At 40.5% G+C, this 26,510-nt stretch overlaps 3 protein-coding genes across 3 annotated transcripts in view; 1 reads left to right on the forward strand and 2 right to left on the reverse strand.

Annotated features, from left to right (window-relative positions):
- eys (eyes shut homolog) overlaps window positions 1-26,510 on the forward strand; it is a 276,707-nt gene that overhangs the window by 200,009 nt on the left and 50,188 nt on the right. The window contains exons 35-37 of the mRNA XM_046071407.1: window positions 798-922; window positions 1,455-1,579; window positions 2,141-2,354. Of these exons, the coding sequence (XP_045927363.1) occupies window positions 798-922; window positions 1,455-1,579; window positions 2,141-2,354 (464 nt within the window). The remainder of the gene's footprint in view (window positions 1-797; window positions 923-1,454; window positions 1,580-2,140; window positions 2,355-26,510) is intronic.
- On the reverse strand, window positions 4,781-18,681 carry LOC123984539 (homeobox protein PKNOX1-like). Its single transcript, XM_046071474.1, is given in 13 exon segments — window positions 4,781-4,878; window positions 5,116-5,130; window positions 11,348-11,443; window positions 11,445-11,514; window positions 12,064-12,140; window positions 12,228-12,356; window positions 12,790-12,887; window positions 13,059-13,176; window positions 13,353-13,553; window positions 14,669-14,840; window positions 15,510-15,640; window positions 16,938-17,050; window positions 18,602-18,681. Coding segments are annotated over 12 exon segments (1,239 nt in total). The 5' UTR covers window positions 16,989-17,050; window positions 18,602-18,681; the 3' UTR covers window positions 4,781-4,797.
- LOC123984542 (NADH dehydrogenase [ubiquinone] flavoprotein 3, mitochondrial-like) lies at window positions 19,083-24,176 on the reverse strand (the record flags this gene model as incomplete). Its single annotated transcript, XM_046071478.1, is given in 2 exon segments — window positions 19,083-19,381; window positions 24,065-24,176. Coding segments are annotated over 2 exon segments (270 nt in total), but the record flags the coding sequence as incomplete, so codon positions are not given.

Here is a 26,510-nt window from a genome sequence, read left to right on the forward strand (position 1 = left end):
GTGTGTGCAGGCTTGAGTGTTCAGATAATGTAATAAAACTGAGGAAGAAGTGTTGATGTACAATTCAAACAGTCCTCACACTTATGTTTATACAGTATGAGGAAAATACTGTTGAGTTCAACAGAATGAAGGTCCCTGTTCTTTAGGCGTAGTAACATACTGTATGCTAAAGAAACAAATGGATGTTCAATAAAGTCACTTGGTATAAATTCAGTTCCAGAAACACAAGTTACTATTGTGAAATATTAAAGTAATGTAGATAATATTGCTGTGAGGTTATTTTACTCCAACAGATATTTTGTCCCCAAAGATCCATTGTAAAAATATGAATAATTATATATAAGAATGTGTAATTATAAAGAATTTCACACCCAATAATCATTTGTTATGCATGGGCAAATTATAGCAGATGTGTCAGTGGGATGGGTTTTTGTTTGGGTTTTAATATATATTCTATCTGATTTTGATTATATTGACCAGGAGCAGTGAACTAGGTAAATGTTGGTGCATAGACAGACCACTGCAGCAAATCATTTTGAATTAAATCCACTCTTTGGTGTTTTGCCTGCTTCACTGATTCCACTGCTGTGTCTCTCAAGATTTCCAAAAAGTTAGTCTGTTCTCAATAATACACTCTGAAATAAGAAGCCACCAACTGACTTGAAAAAGTTGTCGTACTTTTTGATAAATAATGAAAACAGGCAGTTCTTACACATACAGTGTGTCAGACCCACAAGAAGGAAGTGACAGCGCTGTGAGACAGGCCCACAATTTTAAAGTATGATATGTTTTCTTAGCTGTCCACCAGGTTTCATGGGGGATTTCTGTGAAGTGGATGTTAACGAATGTTGCTCAGCGCCCTGCCACAACGGTGCAATTTGCCAAGATCTTATTAATAGCTACGTCTGCCACTGCAGGTCAGGTGAGTCACTCAGACATCCTGCGAGTTTCTGAAATTACTTTGAAATGAGGCAACCAAAGCAGTTTTTTTCCCTTTATAAGAGCTGTTACAGCATACCTTTTTGACTCATGAACAAGATTACTAAGACACAGCCTAGATTGTTAGTGTGGCCCAGATGTGCTACAATACAGTTTACCATATGTAAAACATGTTAGCACCAATGTTGGATTGAAAGGGGCCATATAAAGAGTCGCTAAAGGTTGCAATAATGCCTCCAGAACTTCTGTGCCTCAAAGCCATTCAAAAGTCATCCAGTTTTCTCGTGGGAAAAATTTGTAGTCATACAGTACTAAAAAAGACGATACAGCCTGGGCTCATTAAAATGTATATGGCGTCTTACTCTTTAGTGGAAGCCTTTTCTTGTCTTTGTATGTGTGTGAACCCAAAAAGAAGCAAATCAATGTAGGAGAATCTGATTGATATTCACTTCAGAGGGTGGAAGTGGGAGAGCCTGGGCTCACCACGGCACTCTGTGGGCTTTTGTTCCTGGCAGGTTGGACAGGCCTTCACTGTGAGGATGACATTAATGAGTGCCTTCCACAGCCCTGCAACCAGGGGATATGCATTCAGAATGATCCAGGCTATGGCTACACCTGTTTCTGTCGTCCTGGATTTGTGGTGAGGCTCCTCACCTTACTCCCCATTTCCTTGTTCTTTTTTTTAATATATATTAACCTTTACCCTCATGCACCCTCAACTGTTGAGTCCTCTCGATTTACTGAATTGTTAATAATGTGTAGTTTCCTTTGTGTACATTGTTTCTAGCCTGATCATCACTTATTTATTCTCAAGCATCAGAGGCCTTTCTCGTACAGATAACAATATTACTACTAGTACTACTACTTTTATATAAACAATTTAGAACCCAAAAAGGTACTTAGGAAAAAGATATTAACAAAACTACACTACAACCTACTAATAAACTATGAACTTAATCTTTAAAAATTACATATTTAATGTCTCCATAAAAATTATTTGAATTTGAACTGTCAGTAATCAGATACTATCTTGCATCACATGGTCTTTACATTTAAAAAAAAAACTTGTTTTTGTTACATAATGTCATGTTCACTGCTTAATGCCAACTTTAATATTCAAGCTGAAAACATAATCTCTCATTTAACATTGCATCACTGAATTACACCATACATCTAAAGGTTGTTTATATTACATACACAGGGGAGGAACTGCGAGCACAACTATGATGACTGCCTGTTGAATCCATGTCCAGAAGCATTTTCCTGTGTAGATGGCATCAACAAGGTCAGCTGCCTGCCTCCTGTTACGGATGCTGTTCCCTTGGTGACTGTAGTCAAGAACATCACTCGCGGCTCCACACCCAGAGTGCCAACGCCAACACTCAACCCGACACCAACAGCTGAGCAATCCACAGGTACAGATCACACTGTGCAGGCATATACTGTATAGGCAAGTATATGCAGTTTAATGTTTGCATTTTATGCTACATTTCATTGCCGAAATATAAGTTAATGTATTTTTCACTCTACTGCATTTATCTGACAGCTGTATTTACTAGTTACTTTTCAGAGGAAGAATTTACATTAAAGATCAAACAACCTTTTTGGCTTATGACTCCTTACAAAGGAGCAGTATCTCTGCTTGGGGCCCCTTGTCACATTTCAGATGTTGTTGAGTTGTTAGCAGCACCAAACATTTCTCCTCACATGGTTTCACCTAAAATAACTGTATAATTACGGTATATGGTATAATTATCCAGTATTTCACAAAGCAAAGATTCGAAAAAATCTGAACAATAAATACATATTTTCTGCTTTCCTCACCTATTCATCATCTCATGACCCTGGATAGTTCTATTATGACCCTTTTGAGGGGGCCTCATCCCTTTGGTTGAGAACCACTGGAGTAAACTAAAAGTACATAAATTAGCTCCACTTCAACTTAAACATGTTTACATCAGTAATAACAGGCCAGTGATATACAGCTGCAGAAAAAAGTATGTGAACCCTTTGGAATTACCTGGATTTCTGCATAAATTGGTCATAAAATGTGATCTGATCTTCATCTAAAGCAGGGGTATTCAATTAGAATTCAAAGAGGTCTAGTTAGAGAAAATTTCCCGAAGCAAAGGTCCGGAACATCAAAACGACTAACTTGTGTTATCATTCAGTACCATATATAGTTGTATCAACATGTGTTTTTAGTCAACAACTGACTGTCAAATCAAATAATATTTCAGTCAGTTTTCACATCAAACTGGAGGGATAATAAATAACTACTCTAAATTCAACTAAAATAAAGTGCCTAATTTTTTTAGAAAAAATGAAATCAAAAGTGTAGCTTGAAGTGATGAAGTGCAGTCTTAACCAATTTTATAATAAACACTCAACACATCTTAACAAATGAACAGCTGTAATGCCTCCTCTTCTCTTTCATTCCCTCTTACAGAGCTACCACTTTCCTACTTTTCTGTTGTTCAGTGAGAAACGTGAGCTCTAGTTTGTCCTGCCAGCTACGATTGGAGATCTATGAGATATTCTGGTGTTGAATTGCCCGTGGGAGGAATGTACATGTAAAAATCTGTACATTCTTGATTGAAAGCCATGTGTCAATCTCTTTCCCCTTTCATCTCCTCAATTCACGTGTGTTTCCAAAACATCTCTGGTGAATCTCGCGGATTGGACTCTCAAGCATCGGAATGCACAGATTTGATTGGCTGAGCAGCGTCACATGAGACGAGGCCCCTTCCTGTTCCAACATGACTGAGCACCAGTGCAAGACATGGACAAGCGAGTTTGGGGTGGAGAACTTGACTGGCCTGCACAGAGTCCTGACCCCAACCCGATAGGGAGCACATGCGATTGGTCTGTGAATTTACTGGGCCGCTAAACCAGTACAGTAAATGCTAGAAAAGCTGCGCGGGTTTAAATAGAAACGCTCCGTCACGAGGTAGTAAGTCTCAATAATAAATCCGCTGTTGGTCGGCGGTCCGGAGAGGACAGAGGCTGGGTCCAGATCCGGACCGCGGTCCGCCTATTAGTGACCACTGCTATAAACATTTCGTATTCAGCATTTGTTATGCTGCACAATAGCGTCATCGGAATTGCCTGCTGTCGCATCTTTAATCTGGCGATTTTATAATCACATATTCCCTGAAACTGCAAACAGCTAGTTTTAATGTACAAATCTGATGTTCATGTAAATAACTGCCATTTTTAACATAGTCTTTATATATTTTATATTTTGTCATTATATAAGTTTATGTTTGTTATGCCAAGTCACCAGAGCCAATTCCTCGTATGTTTAAGCTTTACTTAAACACACAGCTCTACTTGGTAGCTGTGTGCTAAAGCTGATTCTGATAAATAAAACACAAACATCAATATTTTAGAGGTAGTATTCGCTGTCTTCCTTAATTTTGTATATGAGAATTTACATCTTGTTATAACATTGTCCCTTAAAAGTTTTTTGTGATCTTTTACATACATCTGTATATCACAAATTTCTGTTCTATTGTATTGCTTGGGAACTTAATCTGTCACTCTTTCGTTAACATGATGAGCTACATCGCCACCTGCTAGAGTGCTCCAGTACCTATCCAGTTTTGCTAGCATCGCATGTAGAGAAAAATGGACCCATCGTTTCTTTTACAAACACAGGAAGACAAAGTGCATTCATTCAGTGTTTTTACAGACATCTCTCGAAACTAGAGGGTCTTGCAGTTGAAGAGGCAGCGTGACGATACAACTTGGAAACTCAAAAACCCTTTTGCTATATCAGCTCAGACAGGGACTGCCAGAGCCATTTCACTAACATCACAAAGATAAAATGAGCCCAAGAGAAAGAGAGAATGCAGTTTAATTGAAAAAGATGTAAAAGAAGGTTGGTATCAAACATGCAATGCATATAAGTATCAAGGTGGATCTTGAACTTTGAATCTGTTGAGGAAACAAAAAAACAGAAATTAGGTGCAAGTCACAACATGTCACACATTACATTTTTATAACCGTTTTTTGTGTGTAAACAAACTGTCAAGACACCAGAGTTCTATTTCATTCCCCTCATATCAGTAATATAAAACCCCAGGTGTACTCTTGCACCCTTGTCCAGTGAAAGAATTTAAAGCATTGATTGGTGATCCATTTGATAAATCACAATACTGTGTTCCAACCCACCTGTTGCAGTGGACACTGTCAAGATGAAGAGAAGCACAACATAATTAAGCCCCCTCACTCATTGACATTACAATGAGTAAGTCCAATGAAGTGCTCAGTAACATTAAAACTACATCTATTATACACAGAAGAGACCCAGGCTGCTGACTCCTTTTCATCTCAGATGATCTACTCAGTTGACACACTTTACAGTTGACACAAAACTATAAAATATTAAATAAACTGGATGATCTGACATTAAGATAACAGTAAAATCAGAACAGAAAACAATAGGTAAAAATAATGGCGATAGTATAACTTCTGCTTTTGTGGTGCATAGGCTAGTGTCCTCTAAGGCAAATTCATGATCAGCACTGCTCCACAGAATATAGTTTACCGTAAAACTTTGGTAAATAGCCCGGGCGTTTATTTGCCAAAATCACTGAATTGACCCTGCCTTTATTTGGGGACAGGCGTCCACATGGGACAGGCCTTTAATTCCTCTGAAACTGAAATAGGCTACTATGAAACAGTTTATTTAATTCAAACAGAATATTGTATAAAAATTATCCAATAATATCAAATACACATCATTCATTTGATCTAGCTCTGACAGGCGGCTTATGCGCTTTAATTTTGAAGGCAGCAACGTAACGAAAACAACAACAGGGTGTAGGACAAGAGAAGTTAGCAGACAGAGAGCGATGGACTTCACATGACGGGATTCACAACTTGGATTAATTTTTATGAAAATCTGTTTTGATTCTTTTGATTGGTGGATGCTTACAAACTAAAGAAAGATTAATAATCATGGAATGGACACATTTGCACTCAACAAGCGCTTCAAAAGGTAATGGGAGTCTGTACGGTTTCCTTTTCATCTCTTGTACCATGCACGTTACACCGGTAAATCTATAAGAATCAGACTTTGGCTCTTGTTGTTTCCGTTAAATGAACTGAATTGTGGAGAATCTAACCAATCTAAGGATGTGTAGCACATCCATATTGATCATACGTTTTAACATTAATATTGTATTAACGATCTAAGCAGCTTAGAAGCAGCTTAAGCGGGCGACCCCGCAGAGTTTAAGAGGTTTTATACATCCAAAAAACTTCTATAAAAAGCAGACATTTAATCGGGACCTGCATTTATTTGTCAAAATGTGTTCCCGCACCAGCCCAGTAAATGGGGAAGGTAGCTATTTGGGACTCTGCTATTAATTGAAGTTTTACGGTATTTCTGTTTACCATTTGCTCACAATTTGCAATTTGCTTTTGTATAGTGTATATTGTCTGCTATGTAGCAGAAGAGAGTTACAAACTACATTTCATTTTACAACTCTGTTTTAATATGACAATTAAACCTACACTGTATTTCCAAAAGTTTTGGGTTGCCTGCCTTTACATGCTATGAAGGTTAACGACATCCCATTCTTAATCCGTAGGGTTTAATATGAGTTGCCCCCCTTTGCAGCTATACACAAGGACCAGGAGTGTGTCCATGGGGATTTTTGATCATTCTTGAAGCGCATTCATGAGGTCAGGCACAGATGTCGGATGAGAAGGCTCTAATTCATCCCAAAGGTGTTCTATCGGGTTGGGGTCGGAACTCTGTGCAGGCTCGTCAAGTTCTCCACACCAAACTCGCTCATCCATGTCTTCATGGACTTTGCTTTGTGCACTGGTGTGCAGTAATGTTGGAACTTTCTCCTGGAAACCAGAACAAACCCAGACTCGTCCATAAGATTGCCAGACAGAAGTGTGATTCGTCACTACAAAGAACACGTCTCCTCTGCTCTAGTGTCCAGTGGCGGCGTGCTTTACACCACTGCATCCGACAGTAACTAAATAGCAGCACCTCTCTATGATGCTATCAATAGTTTTGGGGACTATATACAGTATAGAGTAAGTACTTCCTCTCCAAACTTAAAGCTATACAGGATGGGTATGGGTCTTGACATAAAATAACTTTAGTGTCACTAACCTGATTTCTTCAGTTAGTGATGATGTAGGCCGGGGATTGAGAGGATGCACAGCCTCAAAACAAGCTGAAGCCTAAATCTGTTGACGTCTTCTGCTTGTTTAGTGCTAGAGGTAGAAACAGAAACTGTTGAGAAACTCCAGCAAATACATGGGCTGTACAGTGACACATCGCTGAATAAATTAAAAAAAAAAAAAACTATCCGATGTACGGCGAATAATGTTATATTAATTAGACAAAACTAGCTAATGAGAAATAGATGCAGGTCACTTCACCCGTCGGGTGCATGATGCTAGCTAGCAAGCATAGAGTAAGCTAATTCTACCTTTAACGTTACACGGTAAGGTAGCCGTACGTTTGAACAACACATATCTATGTAATAAAACAAGTTGCATTACTAGCATTTTCCAATAACAATAATACTTACCTTCACGCGTTCACTGCAACTAGTGTACGGCCGAGTGGCGCTGCTTCCATGCTAATGTTTTTCGTTGTCAACAGCGCTGCTCAACGCAGCTGGTGGTAGTTGAGGAGAGTCCCCCCCAATTCACTTTGAAGCGCTTTGAGTTTCCATGATAAATCGCTATATAAATGTAATGATTATTATTAAATCTGATTACACTGGCTAATGACATCACTATCAGTATCTTAGCGTGCTATTGCAGGGTACCCCCTGGATTCTCAAAGTTAAATTTAAGACTTTTTAATACCACCTAGTATGAAATTTAATGCCAACTTCACTGCCATATAATGGAAAATCTGTATGAACTTTAAGCCCAAGAAAATTTAAGTTACCTGAATTTAATAAAACATTTTATTAAAATACTCATTCATATTTAATACACAATGGCTTTTTGGGTTGTGTTTGATTACACAAAATTAATACAATATTCGTTGCATTAAGAACTCTTATGCAATGAAACCAAAAATTCAAAATAAATACAATAATAAAAAATGAAACTAGTGCAGTGTGAGTTGTTAATTAGTTACACCTTGGCTAGATAAGATATGTAATGTAATATAATATGCCAATTGCTTCAGTGATTATTCATTCCATTCTGTTTTTGCATCTAAAGGCTACTTGAAATATAGTATTAAATAGTATTGGCTTGAAAGCAGTGGGGATAAGGAGTTGGGTTCCGGTTTGTTTTTTGTCTCTGTGATCACATCTGGGTGATGTAGTTTAATGTGGGTTAGCACGTTGGATGTTTTCCATTCACAGTGGTGCAACGCCAACACACAGACACGGTCCTCGTCTTATACACAACTGTCTCTGCATTGGTATTGTAACGGTAACTGGCCAGGAACCTGCAGCGGGTCTTAAGGCTCCGCCATTTCATTGACGCTCGCCATAGTGTGACTGAATAGCAGGCACGTGCACACAGACATCAAAAAGGGCTTGAGCCCCTGTCCTTTTTCTTACTGGAGAGAAAGCGCCCTTTTTTCTGTGGTGCTTTTTAAAAAAAAAAAAAAAACAAACATTTTTTGAATAAACAAACAATCAATATCAGGTCAGCTCCCTCTCTCAATTCAATAAAGCTTTTTTGGCATTAATTTTGACATTATTGCCAAAGCCACATACATACACACATCAAAGCAGATTGATCAAGTTGAACAGAACTGAAATGAAACAGAATAAGACAGTTGACATCATGATTCCAAACAGAAGGAGTTTGTGCCTTCACCGGCCATCCCTCAGGTTGTGGAAGGCGGCTACATATTTTGCTGCCTTACTGGCCAAATCTTTGTTCTCTCCCAGAATGTGCGGTAGTTTTTCTTCATTTGTGTAGTTTTAAAACTCAGGGAGGATTGAGCTGAATTTACTGAATGAAGATTCTCTAATTTCAACATATTTGGTTATTTGGGTTAAGAAGTGCAGCTCAGTCTCTACATACCCCAGACAGCGGTGTGAGCACAGCCTCTGCTCTCTGGGCAGCCAGATCTGCCTGTGTTGCCCTTTTTCAATGGCGAGGCTGTGCTCACTGAGTCGCTAACCTGCCCGTCAGCTCGCACTGTTCTGTTTCAGTGGGTTTACCATAAAGGCTTGAATACCTGTGCACTCCTAATTTAGGTGCGGCTAGCTTAAACGCCTTCTCACAAATGAGTGACAGGAACACTCAAAGTGGGTCAGACCGTTTGTTCCTTTTTCTAACAAGTCAGCCACAGACGGAGTGGATGTGCTAGGAGACAATTCAGCTGAACAGTGTCTGCAAACGACGAGTTTGGCGTCTTTCTCAGACACTTTAAAACAGGGTATATACACAGGAATCCTGAAGTAAAATTCAATACCTTTTTAAAGACCTTTTCAACATATTGTAAGACTGCCATGCCACTTTATACTGTAACCGATTAAATCAGCCACACACCTTTAAAAAGGGACATTTGAGTTTTTAAAAGGAATTTAAATATATTTATAACATATTTATTGCCTATATGTCATCAGGTTGTAACGCCATCTAAAACTTGAGGCATTCTCCAACTCTCTCAGTTACCAATAACAGCCTATATGGGCCAACTGTTCTCTATGTGAAGGACTGGTCAGATTTCACTGTCTTACATAAGCTATGACGTTTATGTACGCAACATTACAGCAAATCATGTGAAACAGTGTAATTTTGTGTTTTAGTTGGTTTAAACTAGATAATGTGAGCTTGCCTGCAAAGATATGTGTGACAACTTTCATCAACCACTTGATCAATACAACAAAATTCAAACAGGCCAGGAGGGAACAAAGATGAAGAGAATAAACGGAGTGATGAATGACATAAGTAGTGTAGGCGATGCAGCACAGGCACAACCTGGAGGAGGAACTACTCTAAATGACTGTATTAGTATAATATTATAACACTAAATTAAAAGTATTTTGTTAATTTAAAAGTAAACTGTAAGTTTGATATTAATATTTTCATTATGTTACTATATTGAATATAACTTCATATAATAATATATAACTTATCACTAGTATAATATTAATTCAAATTACAGCTGTTTCAGTCTGGGGTTGTTGACTTTAGGCAGGCTACTAACTTGTCAGTAATCATACCCATTTATGCAGAACAATGAGTTCAACATTTATAAAGTTTGTTGCAGCTAGGGCTGTTGCGATAAAATTGAAATACTTTTGGTCAAGCCTACCGCGGAGGATGGCAATCAGTGAAACAACCGCAATGTTCATACTGTACACTGTACACACAGGGCTTGTTAAATTAATAAATGAGTGCTTCAAAAGTTCCACAACCGTATCGAGCTCTGTAATGATTCAAGGATGGATCGCCATGGACGTGACCCGACTTCAAACTTGGAAGATGCAAGTCTTGTCATGTTTTTCTGTTGATTTTAAAAGTTAGCTAACTTTACGTTAGCATATTGCGCTGCTAATGTGGCAAGCAGGCTCGGGGATGTTGGACTAACGTTGTAATCCTGAGGGACAGTCAAGAGAAACTGAACGGTAAGCCTCACTTGAAGCTCACTAACAAACGAGCGTAGTGTGTTGGATGCCTGCAGTTGTTTTTTAAGTTGCTTTCTGTTGAAATTTAGTTATGTTACCACAGTGGCGTGTGTGTGTGTTGCTGCGGTATGTAAATTCACTTGATATACCTGCCCTGAAGGTAATGATAAAGCTACGTGTGAAAAAGACACGGTCAAACTACAAAAAGGATTTTGCTTGGCAATGTTGTTGACTAGCACGCAGCAGCTAGCTTGCTCCGACCATAAAGCTGCTGTTAGCGGCTCACTGCGCAGTGAGGGCACAGACACTCTTACTATGCTATATAGCACCAAATTACTTCATTAATGGAAGATGCGATAATACCGCATGAGTCCTAACATACTAGCCCTAGTTGCAGCACAAACTTTTTTTTAAACCCGCTCCATCCAGGCTGTGATGTGTGTGACATTGATGAGAGTATCAGCTTTATGAAAAGTTGAATATGTTTCAATAAAAGTCACCAATTTAGCTAAATAGCCAGCTAACGTTAGCCAAACCCATCGATTCAGCCACTGGCGGTGCATCTCGCTCTTGTTTTTCAGGAACGGGGCTGTTCAAGTGGCCACAGAGCGACCGGCCAACCGGGTTAATCCCGTTACTCCTGATCGCCACTCCGACTATGTTTTTGAACAATTAGCATTGAGGGTCCGGTGGGGTGGGAGATTATGATCGGTTGTAATCGTAAATCATTTAAGGTAAGGATAAAAGACCCTTTCATTATTATTTAATGTTTCGTTTCTATTTAACTTTAATACAAACTGTATATTGAAAACACTGTGGCATACCGTCTGGCATGGTAACCTGCTGGTGAGTGCCTCCCCCGGCAGCAATGGAGTCCGGCCAGAAGCGCTGCAGCGGTCGGTTTTGAGGGGTCTTCTTCTTGGCTTTTGGTGTCTCAGAGGAGCTGGCGTCCAACATAGGCTGTAGGATCCGCCTCCGTGCATTTATAAACCTGAAGACAAGACAACTTAGGTCTCTTTTTCCTCCATCTGTGACGGTAATGGCTCAAATGTGTGCTTTTGTTGTTAGTCGCAGACAGACTTGTTTTGTATGATCAAGACCGTGGCTCAACCCTGAATGGGTCTTGTAGCTACTGTATATTTAACTCTTGTTTAGCAACGTGGCTCTACAAAGAAATCTGTTCTCCGTGGTCCTGAGGTCTACACCACACACTGGATGGAGTGTCCCAGTCTGATTTGTTATCCATTAAAAAGAAGTTTTACTTTCAGCTTAGAAAATTATTAGTCAAACTAAAGTGAGTTGCGTTTTTCTTGTTAAGGATGAAATGCGACAAGTAGAAGAAGAAATTGTTTAATCAGTGACTTTAAAAGACAGCAGGTTAACTCATCTCTTCAGGTGCTGTGGGCATGACAGACATCCAGCTGACAGTTTTCCACAGTAGGGAGAAAAATAACATGAGAAGTGTCCCTAGCCAATACAAACTTGGGATGGTGCCGTTTCATGGTATTGGATTGTGTTTTTGTGGGCCACCAAAACTCACCAGTTGTTGACCTGCAGCAGTGTCAAGTTTGTCTGAGTGGCAATCTGTTTCTTTTCATCCTCTGTTGGATATGGGTGCTATAGAAGAGAACGGGAAAGAAATGCTTCAGCGTGTTTAAGGACTGAAGTGTTACAAAGGCAAAGACTTAATGCACACAGACTCACCCCAATGTGTTGAAAGAGCCACGACCGCATGACATTGGTGGCGTGTTTGGGTAAGACGCCACGTTTGTTCTTGGTTGAGTTGTCATCGTGATTAAAGAGGTTCAGGTCCTGGTGGAATTGCAGCTGGAGCTGAGTAAACAGACATTTATTTAGCCACCTTTCTATGCGTTTCTCACTAACAACACATGTTCATAGTCCAACCCTTTCCATACAATGTGAATCTAAATTAAAAATTTTAACTTTGAATAAACTGCAAACAATGGTTGGCTTTAGTGTGAGTGCGTATCCTTCCAATTTCCTTTGAATTTCTAATCATTCAGAATTACACATTACTGTACACATGATCACAGCACGAACATCATGCCATGTCTTGCTGTTTCTCTATTGTAAATTGTTGTGGGGGGTCAATGGTTTTTCACAAGAATAACTATGTTTGCTTACTAACATACAGTATTTGAAATCACAAAATGCTTTTTCCAAACAGAAGATGCTGAAGAAGGAATAGTGCCTCACAGTCACAAAGCTTGTCAACATGTTCAGAGCAATCACACAGATGTACTACCTGATTGTTTTGGACGCGTATTGTCCCAGGAGAAAGAGCCTGTGTTACCACCTGGCCCTGAGGAGTGACGACTGTAACAGGCTGGTACACTGTGCCACCTTGAATTAAAAACAAACGCACACCGACACACACAATATAATCTGCTGTGCTGTAGAGTGCAGGTTGCAAAGAAAGCTTTAAACAGAGTCCCACTGGTACATGACAATATATCAGCTGCAGTCACAACAGTACAATACCTGAGGGAGGGGATGTATGCCATGGTGACATACCTGCAACCACCTGGGTGGGGTTGACGGCTGTCACAGTAACATTCCCTTGCTGCAGTGCTGATGCCGGCACCATGATTTGACCTTGGGGACTGATGGTACCCGAGATAGAGCTGGGGGTCTGCATATGAGTCAAAGAAGTATTTTTTCATGTTGATGGCTCTTTTAACCTAATTTTAAAGCATACTGACATTAACAACAACATTGTCAGTGTTTTGTGTAAGACTTTCAGACTTTGTTTCTTGCACCCAGTGGTGGTGGTGGTGATGATGTGTACATTCCACCTACAGGCCATACCTGAGTCTTGGTGGGTGAGAAGCTCTGGGCCTGGCCTTGTATGGGGGAGTACGGGCTTCCCGGCTCTCCACTCAGCAGAGTCTCGCTGTTCATCTTGGTCTTGAGGCAGGCAATGTAGCGGCTGCAGAAGTCCTTACACAGGTCACTCACCTTCTCCAACTCCAGCAGGTGGATCCGCAGCACCTGGATGGCTTTCACCATCTACAGGTCAGAGGTATATTAAAAAAAAAAAAAGAAAGATCACAGCAGGGAAATTGTCTCTCTCAAAATAAATGTTTGTCCTTTCGATTGTCTGATGTTGAGGATAGACACTTAAACTGTTGGTATTGACTGAAACGCCACAAAAAGGGGATTCAACTGCCTCCTGCACACATAATCAACTGTCACAAGACCTGCAGATACCCTGTGTTAGTCTTAGGTAAGTGTTATTATAGGATGCATCAGAGAATGATTTGACCATGAAGAGCAAAAGCTCAAACACCAAACATACAAGTAATTACTACAGGTTAAAAAATATCTATGCCATATTCTTTTGGCATTTCCGTCGCTCTTGGTCGGCTGAGGGAATTTCAACTTGCTCCCTTGAGGGAGGTCAGGGTCAGGCACAGCACAAACAGTTAACCACCCGAGATAAAACACAAAGTCCGATTCAACAGCTCAGTGACACGGACTGTCGCATCGAATCATTCTGAGATGGTAGTGTATTCTAAATAATTGGTAACAGGTAAGCAGCGGACACGACTGCATCTCACAGTGCTGCCAGGGTTAAAGGTCATTGACTAGTTAGTGTGTGAGCGAGCTGGGGGTTCTATTTTCTATTTCTGTGAAATACCTTACACATCCCTGTTTTGGTTTTGTCAAATACCTCAGAACCAAACTGTGTTTCTGCTTACATTATTAGCCCCCAAATGTGAAGCTTCGCTTGATGACACATTTTTCCCCACTGAGTCAGTTCAACTCATTCCATTTTAAAACCTGGAACAAAATCTATGTTGTCTATGTCAAGACAAAACATGTTTCCCTTCCTTTCTCCACTGAAGGGAGAAAAGGAGAGAAACATGTTTTATAATAAGAGTAACCTCTCCAAAGGTCAACAATTAGAAGATGCTGTTCTTTTTGAAAAAGTCTGTTTATGCTGCCAGATAAATGCACTCCAAATATGTAGCTCCCTGCTGAGAAAGTTAAAATACTTTAAGTGGTTTGTAGGCCTGAGCAGTGTCTAACAGGGCCATTTCACCAAAATGCTTGAGGGAAAAGAAAAACAAACAAAACAAAAATCTGAGAATATCTACCCCTGACATGCAGAAGTATCTCACCAAGTTGTCAAGTTCAGGGTCCTCGCTGAAGAAGGGTTTGCCCTCCTTTTCCTGATTGCGCACAAAGTTCTCAATGTCCACGTCAAAGCTTGCAGAGGTGATGCAATCAGAGCTAAGCGTGGACTGTTCACACTTCTCAAACAGCAGGGCCAAGAGAGGGAACAGGGGATGGCTGTGAAAGGTGTGCCCACACACACACACACACACACAAAGGACAGGAAAAGTTGATAAACTGCACGCTCATTTCAAAAGGACATATTACTTTCTCCCCAGTGATGTGGGAGTGTGGCTTCCACAATGCAAAATAAATAACAAAAGGTGTTATGGGTATATGAAAACAAATGCTGACAGCTTGTCAAAATGAAGTGAAGGCAAACTGCTGTTACTGCACATATTTTTCTTCATCTACTGTACATCTATTATGAACATAAGATAACAGAACTATCTGCACATTGACAGATTACTAAAAATGTGTATATATATATATATATATAAACTTTTTGTGAGAACATATGACTTGTTTGCACACCATTTATTAGACTGTGGGCTTGTTGAACATAACAAAAATGCAAGAAAACATTCCACAATATTAGTTAAGACAACAAAAACATCAGCAGTAGGTGTTAACACACCCTTTCACATTTCAAATGCCAGAGAGCAATGTGAAAGTCACATGAACAAAGGGGAGGGGGCTTCAAATACACCATATGACATTTCCTATCAATGGCTTAGTTTCTGGCCAATCTGTGAAGTGAAGACAGAGAAAGGTAAGAACAAAGATTTAGGAATAGGGTGGTGTTCTGGTTCGCTCTCACAAACACACATGCAAAATGAACTATACCGATATATGGAAGCTTTGTCTGCGTCCATGGGTGTCTGCGGCTCTGTGGGTGCTGGGCTGGGCGCCTCTGCCAACGTCTCGTCAATAAACTTCTGCTCCGAATCGCTGTCTACCTTTACCACACTGTGCATCTGTAGAAAGAGAGAAAACAGAGAAGTGAGAAAAAGAAAACAAGAGTGACAGAAACAGAACGAGAGACACAAACTAACAGAAGAGGTGAAGAGAAAGGCAGAGAATGAGAGACAAAGACGTTATGTGAAGACCAAGAGAAGCCGCAGGGCAAAGTTTAACACAGAACATTGCTTCAATATGAATCTTTTAGAAAGTCATGAGGACATAGTCTGAAAACCACTTTACAAAAACTATGTGCCTTCATATGAGATTGGATTCAAAAAAATGTAATGACTGTGAAGACTTGTTTACGGTTATCAACAACATGGCACAAGGGTACTGATAGTCATGTTTAGCGTTACCAGATCTTGAAAGTCTTCTTGTGATTCCACTTAGACATAATACTTTTGACCCAAAAAATGACTTGTTATGCATCTCTGGTGGACACTTTCATGACCTCCAGTCACCTGAAATTGCTGTGTTACAATTGCAATGCAGACCTAAATACTACCATATCTGGTGTTATGATCTGAACGCAACTGAGAATATAGCCCTCAACCTGACTGTATAAAACTGTCACCTGATGCAAATAAAAGGACACGTTAAAATGTGACCGTAGCTTCTGCAACACTCCACTCAAGGCACATTCACAGATTAAGAGTTCTCCTTTTCTTTTATACATTTTCACACCGTGCCCGTCTACCAGCTACCAAAGATCCCTTCAAGAGCATAAATCCCATCCCCAACCATGTGACTGAGCCCAACAGTGACTTAGATTGAGCTCAAAACAAGCTAAAAATAATTACTTGCTTGGGGTGGAACATTTCTCATTAGTCATAGATCCTTCTCAGCTCTCGACACCCCCAAATTTGGCACTTGAATAAAGATGTTTTGAAAGTAATTTACATAAGCACAGACAAAAATACTGGGCAGAAAAGGGCTTTATACTGCATCAGTGTCTCTCATCCAGTGATTTGTGGTGGCCTGTCACAGACAAGCATTCTGCCAACAGATTACTAAAACTGATATATCATTTACATTGCCTGTGTTCTAGTGTTACATGAAGTGTTTCCCTTTGTTTGGCTATCCAGGCTGACTTATCACCACTAAAAATAACTGGGGGATCCATGTGAAAAGAGTGCAGAATATTTAAAGTTGTAGACCGAAACATTTAAGAGTCATTATTACAAACATTGTGTTTTTTTTCACTATTGTGGGTGATTATCTTGAGCAAACAACCAAAAATCTGCGGTTCAGCCAGTTACAGCAGGTTGTGTAAGCCTTGAAGTCCCAACCAAATGTCTCCCCCTCACCCACCTGCTGCTCCCCCTTTGGGTACTTGTCTATGGAAAGCGACTGGGCTGCCATCACGTTCACTGCAGATGCTGCAAACACTGGGGCATTATAGAAAGTAGAGACAGGTAGCCAACCTACACAATACACATAGATTCAGTTAGACTACCTGTAAGAGATGCCCATAGGGTAGGTACAAACTCTTAATAAAATAACTGTCATGATGTCAGAATGAAAGATTATTGAAATATTAACAGTGTAGGGGCTGGTGTGATTAAGGTAGAATGAACAAGCTTATTTTCATACTACAAAGAAGTCATGTTAAGTAGCCTTAGCATTAATAAACACTTAGAATCAAATATTTACTCAAACATAAGACAAAAATGAACATGGGCTTGTATGACAAGAGCAGTAATAAAAAGAAAAGTAAAAATATCATGAAATACTCAAATGCTAAATGTTCTGTGCTAGTATATGTACACACGTCTGGGCAAAAGAACGAAATCGAGGCACCCTCAGAAAAAACAGTTACGTTATATGAAGGCTAAGTTAACTAATTTATTGCGATAATATATCTTGTCAACATATTTCTGTTCACGTCACTCCAAAAACTGAGACTGATGGAACGTTACCGACCCTGAGGTGCGTTGTTGTTATGATAATAGCGAGTTTATGTGAACGTTACCCTGTAACTGCTGTTAACACACCCACCACGATGCCCTTAGCTTTCAGCCACGAATTAGCTGCTCACACCGTTAGTGGCGGTAAGGGGAAATAAAAGTTTAAGAAAGACCTTGGCATAACGTCAGCCAACTATCCTCTAACGTTAACTAAGTGAAATGCCGTTAGTGTTATTCGCCAACAAAGCAGCTCGGCTGGAGTAGCTAAGCTTTGTTTTCCCACAATATTTAGCTAGCCTGTAACGTTCGTTAGCTCGTGAGCCCAATCTGGGGTTAACCCGAAAGACAAACTGTCTTGCCGAGCCACAGCGAACGTTAGCAAGGCAGCTAACTGTTTACTTAAAATTGTTTCTTATGCTGGTATGATGCAGCCAAAATGCAAAGCGCCATATTTAGCAAGGGAATAACTGCCAAAAAAACAAGCTAGCATAGCTAGCCAGGTGAAAAAAAAAAAAATAGACACCAAACGTTAGCTGCGGACTGATACAAAGCCATCCGTTTGGCCAAACACCAAGACAGCTTCGATCGCTTTAGCGTTTTTTTTAATTTAATGCATATGCATTTCTTTTCAGCTGTGTAACGTTAGAGTAATTCGACTGCAATGATATTAAGACGCACTGGATGCACACCAGGCTAGCCCGGTTGATCCTTAAAATCCGTCCCACATCAGTCAATCAATCAAGCGGGGACAGCTGCCCTCTCCTTCCCCTCCCCTCCGCGCTAACGTTACAACTGTCGGGCCTCGTTTCTAGCTCTCGCCCTTAGCCTTTCCACAATCCTCCTCTGCCCCCAAAACGCCGACATATTTTTTTTTACACCCCCCCCCCTCGGCTTGTATACAGATTTTTTTATTCTTCCCGGAGCTCTGTTGCTTCTGCTTCCCTTCCAAAAACACCCTCCGCTGCCCTAACTAGGTCCGCGCTCCTCGCCCCGGGGCATTTTTGCGTGAGGCCCAGATTGTTTGATTGATAGGGAACGGAAAAAGAGGGATTTTGAGTGACAGCTTACCTGAGTGCCAATCTTCGTCACACTGACAAGCGGCTGCAGCAATCGGGACCCGCAGTTGTCGCTTTGCGTCATCGCGTAAGGGCACGCAGGGGCGCTTGCCTCATGAATATTTATGAGATGGGCGGAGATATGACGTCCTTGCCGCCTGAGAGTCCCTCTGAAACCTGCTGGGTTTTTTACTTGACATCCCTCATTTACACATAAATTCCTATGTATATTTTCCGTTTTACACGACTTAATACAAATTCTGGCATAATATACACACTAATACACAAACCTGACGACAGATTCTGGTGGTTTTCTCCTGAAAAAATAGCATATAACTAGAATAATAGAAACACAGATAAACCACTTGTACATTCAGTTCTATTCAAATGATCCCCCCAAGGCAGAAAAGTAGCATGAAATTGTTATATCATAGCATTTCCCTTTATATGCCTATTCCTTTATATAAGACAAAACAGAATGACAGACAAATACAGACTTTTCATTTGTGTACTTTAATAACATTTAACAGCATCATTTCATGCAAGTCTGACAGGTGGGAGGATGATCATACATAAAGAGGGACCAACACCATTTTCTTGAAGCAATATAAAGGTTTGCAGCCAAGCCAAACCCTCTAGTGTCTGATGGAGGAGGGCTGAGGGAGACGAAACTTGGCCATCTCCACATCCAGGTCTGCAAACGTATAGGGGTTGTAGTTGTGGTGCTGGTAGTTTTTATAAGTGCTGTTGTCAAAATGCTCCTCAGGTTCCGGAGGGGCTGCTGCTGCAGACTCTGCAGAAAGAGGGGAAGAAACAAAAAGCATTTTAGAAAGCCAAGTCTGGTACAAAGATGAATACAAATCTTCCTGCATGCATTAAAAGATAAATAGCACAAGGTTAGGCAAATGAAATACTGAGTCTAATCCTATGTCCTCCTTACTGTTATTGATTTTGAAGCAACAAAAAGCTGAGTCTCGATCTAGGCATTTCCATTTCTGTTTCTAGGCATACTTTGAAAAAAAAAATGTGACTTGCTATGTAAATATTTTAAAAGATTTTGAAGGGACAGCACATTTACATAGTCACACATGCTGACAAAAGGTAGTTTATGGTGGGGCATTTCCTATGGCAGCAGGCCACATTACCCCCAACAGAGTGTGGAAACACACTGGTGTGAAAAACCTCAAGGATGATGTTTGTGGGAGGAAAGCATGTGAAGGTAAATGTGCCTGCAAACAGTAAAGACAGCCCAAACTGGAGAAATAATAATACAGGCAGAGACACACATGAAATAAATTTTAAGTCAAAATAAAAATCATGTTGGAAATACAGAATTGATGTTTTTGACTAAACAGAGGTGCATAATATTCTTCAAATACCAATTTATTTTTATATCTAAATCTGTCCGGAAAACCCCTAAGCATGCTGTGACAGTAAGGATATAAAGAGCATATAAGACAAAGAAAAAATCTTACACATTCACAATCAGAGAAACACATTTAACAATACATTTACATTTTTCCCATTAATCAACAACATTATCCCAAAGGCTTTCAGGTGAAGAAGTTAAAATAAAGAAAGAAATTAACAAGAGTTGAAATTAATGACCAGGGAGAGGAGGGGGTTGTTTCTAGAAGCAGAATTACCCATTTGGTCACAGAAGCATTGGGCAAAAAAGTTGCTTCAAGCGCTGTAGGTACAGGAATGTTTAGGATTTTTATCTGTGAGCTCCATTGGTTGGTAGCTGCTCATCAGTGTGATATACAGTATTGTGGGATTCCCGCAGTCTGCGAGTCAACTTCACTTTTTATCATGGGACTGTGACAGGACAAGACAACAAGAGCGGGGTGGGACGGGAATCACCATTTATTATATATAAATATGCATTTGTAATCTGAATAATCACTATTTTCTGATTTTTCATTCGTGACTGGGACAGGACACTATTTTTTTTTTTTTTTTAACTCTGGCCCCATCCACACTACTGCTCTTTCGTTTTAAAATGGAGATCTTGACTGGCAAAAACGGAGGACTTCAGAAACGATGACGCAGATGCTCACACTTGGCTCTCTGATTGGGTCTCATAAGTCATGCAAAGCAGATACCGGTGCCCAGAGAAAAAACACATTTAACAACACATTTTTTTCCATTAATCAACATTTTTTATTAAAATGCAAATGACCATATCTGCCTACACTTGTGCTGTGCATGTCATGTTTACTTTGCGACAACTCCCAGTCTGTTTTCTGCCACCACACTCCCGTGCTACATTCAGTAACAGTCCCAGCTCGTTATTGGTGCATGCAAAAAAATCTGGCCTGATTCGTCGTCTGCATTACTGTATTCTTTCGCCAAATCTTCTGTAACTACGGAATACAGCATCAGCTTCATGTTTACACCGGCACGCGCATGCCCAGTGCACCTGAACAGCCACTAGATGTGCGTGTCGTTTTAATGTAGGCAGAGATCAACTGTCTACATATGGTATATTCCTGAGTCACAAATGGAGGGGAAGAAGGCCGAAACATGAACAGGATTAGTCACAGTATGCAGCATGCAATATCACCTCATTATACACAAAAATATAGTTGTGTATGTAGTTCAAAGATAGACATGTCTAAACTTCAATTTGCAGAAGCAAATGCAATGTTGTAGAAAAGGAGAAGGAATGCACCAAAAGCCCCGCAAGCATAGTTAATCTACACATACACTACATTCAGGTCGGATGGACAACATCATGGACAACAAGCACACTGAAAACCAAAGCAATGAGAGGTCAGACATCAGTGGAGGACCCAAACTGCCAAATCAAAAACAAATGAATAAAAAATCAATATGTCATTAAATGCATCCAAAATGCATACATATATGCACGCAGGCAGACAGACAGGCAGACAGGCAGGTTCAGTGATTTACGGACTTTCTTGTAATCATCTCGAGACGACAGTGGTGAGCCTATCTGTCTGCCTGTCTCAGCGGCACTGGCCACAGTGTGTGGAAGCAAGGCATGTAAAGTCGATCCATGCTCTGTGATGTCCATCAACCAAGGTGAAACGTAGACCACATGACACACCTTGAATGACAGGCCCCTCATTTGCATAGTGAAATGCATAAATATAAATATATTAATATAACTCCATCTGTTATTGTCTGCTATGTAGCAGAGGGGAGTTGTAATACTAATTTTTTAACTGTTTGGGCAAAAATGCATATAGAAAATACATAAATCATTCAAATACATTTAAAAATGAATAAATAGAATGTGAAATGAGAAAGTAAATAAATTGGGGGGATTGTTTCAAAGATAAAAAAATACAAAAGCAAAATAAAACAGCAACATCAATTTATATCAAATTTATAAATATATATAAATATATATATATTAATGCCTACATTTATTTTTTTATATTATTTTGGGGACATTTAATGGCTTTATTTACTGGGCTTCTGGTTTTATTCACTCGTCCTCGATATGCGTCACAGTGATGGAGCAGAAGCAAAAAATAGGTGATACTAAAAAAGCCCTGAAAACAGCAGCAGCTATTGTACGTGCAGCAGCTGATGCCTGGTTAACACCTTAACAGTACACAGAATGTGTTATAAGGGACAGAGAGAAAAGTATGGTCTGTGGGATCCACAAAGAAGAAAGGTAGAGGTAGAGATTTGGGGAATAGCGTGGTGTAGTGTGTACCCTCAGATAGTTCAGCTGGGGCCTCCGTCTGCAGTTCCTCTCCTGCTGCTTCAGCTTTGACTGGGGAAGGGTCCATCAGCTTCTTTGCACTCTCCACAAGGGCAGAAGCTTCAGCTACAGCCTCAGCAGCCATCTCAGCCCGGGCAGCTTCAGCAGCTTCTGCGGGGGCTTCAGCAGCTTCTACAGTGACAACTTCAGCACCTTTTATGGAGGATTCTACAGAGGCAGCTCCAGCTTCTACAGGCTCCACTGCTACTTCTGAGGGGGTAGCAGCAGAGGCAGGATCTGAGGTTTCTACAGGAATTTTACGCATGGTCACAATTTCAGGTTGAGTTCCGACTTCGTCATCAGGGATAGCAGGGGGTACGACATCTTGTATTACATGTTCAGCTGAAACTTCTGAGCTGGTCACAGTGCCCTCCGGTGTGTCTTCGGTGGCAGTGCAGATATCAGGAGCAGAGTCTACTAACTCCTCAGAGCTAACACTGGGTGCCTCCAGGGTAGCTTGAGCTGTTGCTGCAGCCTCCTCTACGGCCTCAGCAGCAGGTGTGTTAGTAGCTTCCTTCTTCGATTCCTTAGTGTCTTCCTTCACTTCTGATGTGACCTCCTGGACTTCTGCTTTTTCCTTCACACGGGATTCTGCCTTCTCGTTCTCGTCCTCAGAGTCTGAGTCAGAACTGGAGTCGCTGGACGACGATGAGGATGATCCGTCAGGTGCTGGATCACCAGGCTCAGAGGAGGCTGTGTCTGGGACTGCATTGTCGATGACAGAGGCTGCAACTGCAGTGTTGTCTGGTGCTGAGGTTTTGCTGCTTGCTTCAACCAGGGGCTCAGCAGCTGGGGGAGCTGCGTCAACTACAGGTGGAGCTGTGTCAGCGATAACCTGAGCAACATCTGGATCAGGAGCTGAAGCTCCTGCTGCCTCTGGCGCAGCTATAGCTGGTCCACTGGCAGCAATAACAGATGCTGTAGCTTCTGCAGCTACAACTGCTTCTGCAGTGGCAGTGGGGCTGGCCACTGGATCAGTTACACCTGCAGACTGTATTGGGAAAACTCCAGGCTCTGAAAGTCTAACTGGGAAGGCAACTGTGGTCTTGTAGGCTAGCAAGGTTGCTCTCTCATCCTGAACATCTGCTGTTAAGGAAAATGGTAAATGGGACAAGAGTGGTTACAGACTAACACACATTTAAAGTAAAGTGGTATGACTTCCAAATGGGAATAAATGCCCTACAACTTTATCTTGCACCATTTAAGCTTGCAAAAACTGCACAGAAATAGGAAAATATAAGTACCTCAACACAATATTCAATCTTAACTTACCATTAACCTTGTTAATACTGTCATAGTATTTATATTTACAATTCAGCAACACAACAGTGCTAAAAATGTAATTTTAACAGTGAATGATTCTGGATGGAATGGATGACTGTAAGAGAAAGCAGACTTTAGACCTTATGGCACGTTTCCTGCACTGTGAGAAAAGTGTTACACGTTAAACTTTGGAATCAACACAAAGGGACAAGATAGGGGAAAAGTCCACGGGAGCGGGCAGGACAGAAATCATAGGGCAGTTTTCATATATTAATATACAGTTCTAATATGAATGATATAATTTCAGATTATTTTTAAAGAGAACAAGATGGGACGGTGGGCATTCCTCTGGGATGGGACAGGAGTAAAAATCCACTCCCGTGTCACCCTCTAATACACAATAGCAACCAGTCAGCAACACTTGAAACCCTACATTTCAAACTTAATAAAGTGAACAGAATGAAAAGGCCTTACTCCTGCTTGCAGGCTTTGTCTTTTTCACTGGCTTTGCAGGCTCTTCAGCTTGAGTGCAGAACGAGGCAGCTGTGCGAGTCTTCAGTACGCCCCAGCTATCCACCTGGAGACACTGCAGAAAAACACAGACACCGTTTGGTGTGACTTCCAAACAATACTGCAAGACAACAGCAATCAGCATTCATCATGGAAATGCAGCAGAATAGACATAAAAATGCCAAAAAGGGATTAAGAACTGTTGTGTGTTCAAATATTTACATTTTAAAAATTATTCTACACAAGAGCTTTACAAGGGCCGCTGAACTGAAGCCAAGGCCATTTCTAGGTGGCAGGTTTGTCTAGTGGTATTGGAATCTTAGGGCTTCGTGTGTTTCCCCATCACTTTGTACAACTCGGGATAAGAGTCAGCTACACACACAGACACTGTAAACACAAATATCTGTGTGTACAAAGCAGGCTGAATAGAGTACAGTATGGATATTTCAGAACCTCAAAATAATTTAGTTTGAGAATCACCAAGACCAACCACACCAAGTTTTATTATCTATGAAAGGCAGTTAATGAGCTCATCAGCATTGTTCAAATCCTGCTGATTCAGCCCAAAAAAGCTACAGAGGATTTGCACTTTTTTCCCAAAATCAAGTAACGAATGATGGACAAGACGTGCATATGGACATGAGATTATTGATTTAACGTACACTTGAAAAATGTGTCTCTCATTTAATGGATTATTTTCATAGCTAATGACACCATGCGAGGACTGGATTGGGATCCCGCACGTGGGACCCAACGCAAACTGTTGCAGGGCTCTACCCTGTACTAATGTTTCCATTTCTCATAATGTTGCCCGGATACTACCCTGCATCATCTAACTGAGATTTCTATTTAACAGCAATGCTATGTTTATGAGCTGGATCCAGTAGTTATGTGTTTTTTCAGTCACAGTATTTGCTATAATTTCTTGGGGTATTTCAGTGGAAAAAACAGATCAACAGATCAAAAACAGACATCCCTGACTGGTTAGTTTACGCAGAAATCATTTTTTATGAAATTAACTGTCACCATATATTATGATGAATTATAGTAATATAATAATAGTACTTGTCCTTGCAACAGACTGTGCAGATTATATATATATATATATATATATATATATATTTCTACATTTATTTATGTCATCTGTATGTTTGTCTATGTGCAGCACCTTATCACCAAAGCAAATTCCTTGTACGTGTAAAAACTACTTGGCAATAAAGCTTTTTCTGATTCTGATTCATGACCTGGCTCCAGGTTATATTTTGGATCTTTTAATTCCTAATAAGCCATTGCATAGCCTGAGATCTTGCCATGTCTCTTCCGGAGTCCAGGCTGAAATCTAAAGGGGACAGAGCTTTTGCTGTCAGGGCCCCGAGGCTCTGGAACGACCTACCCAAGGTAATCTGGCTATCATTCAGTGCCTTCTTTTAAGTCTCTTCTAAAAACTCTTTTTATTGAAATGCATATCCTGATTTTATCTGATGTGCTTATATGCTTATTTTATTGTTTTTAATTCTCATTTCATTTTCTCCCGCTTATTCTGATGTTTTATTTTTGTGTCATTTCTTACTTTTTTTAATTTGCCCCTCGTGTATTTTATCATTCACTGTGGTATGTTTCTCTGTGAAGCACTTTGTCTATAAATAAAGTTTATTAGGGGTCCAAGCCCGAGTGGGGCTGGGAACCTGTGAATGCAAGGCATTGCGGTACCCAGTACCAGCAGAGCTGGGAACCCTATTGGAATCATTCTTGTTTTTATTTACTTTATTTTTCCTTCACTAAAACTCACAGGTTACAGTGGGGGAAAAAAGTATTTGACCCCTTGCTGATTTTGCAGGTTTGCCCACTTACAAAGAATGCAACAATCTACAATTTTAATCATATGTACATTCTAACAGTGAAACACAGAATCCAAAAGAAAATTCCAGAAAATCACATCATATGAATTTATAAAAATTGATGACCATCTGATGAGGAAAAACAAGTATATGACCCCCTACCAAACAGCAAGTATTCTGGCTCCTACAAGCCAGTTAGTCTTTCTTTAAGACACAGCCCCAATCCCAACCAATTATCTACATCAAATACACCTGCCTCACCTTGTTACCTGTATAAAAGACACCTGTCAACACCCAAACAACCAGCATCCAACATCACCACCATGGGCAAGACCAAAGAGCTTTCTACGGACATCAGGGACAAGATTGTTGATCTGCACAAGGCTGGGATGGGCTACAAGAGAATCGGAAAGCAACTTGGAAAGAAAAGATCAACTGTCGGTGCAGTTATCAGGAAATGGAAGAAGCACCACACCACCGCCAACCTCCCTCGGTCTGGGCCTCCACACAAGATCTCGCCTCGTGGGGTGTCCCTGATCATGCGAACGGTGAGGAATCATCCCAAAACCACA

This window comes from Micropterus dolomieu, linkage group LG15 (genome assembly GCF_021292245.1).
Source record: "Micropterus dolomieu isolate WLL.071019.BEF.003 ecotype Adirondacks linkage group LG15, ASM2129224v1, whole genome shotgun sequence".
NCBI lineage: Eukaryota > Metazoa > Chordata > Actinopteri > Centrarchiformes > Centrarchidae > Micropterus > Micropterus dolomieu.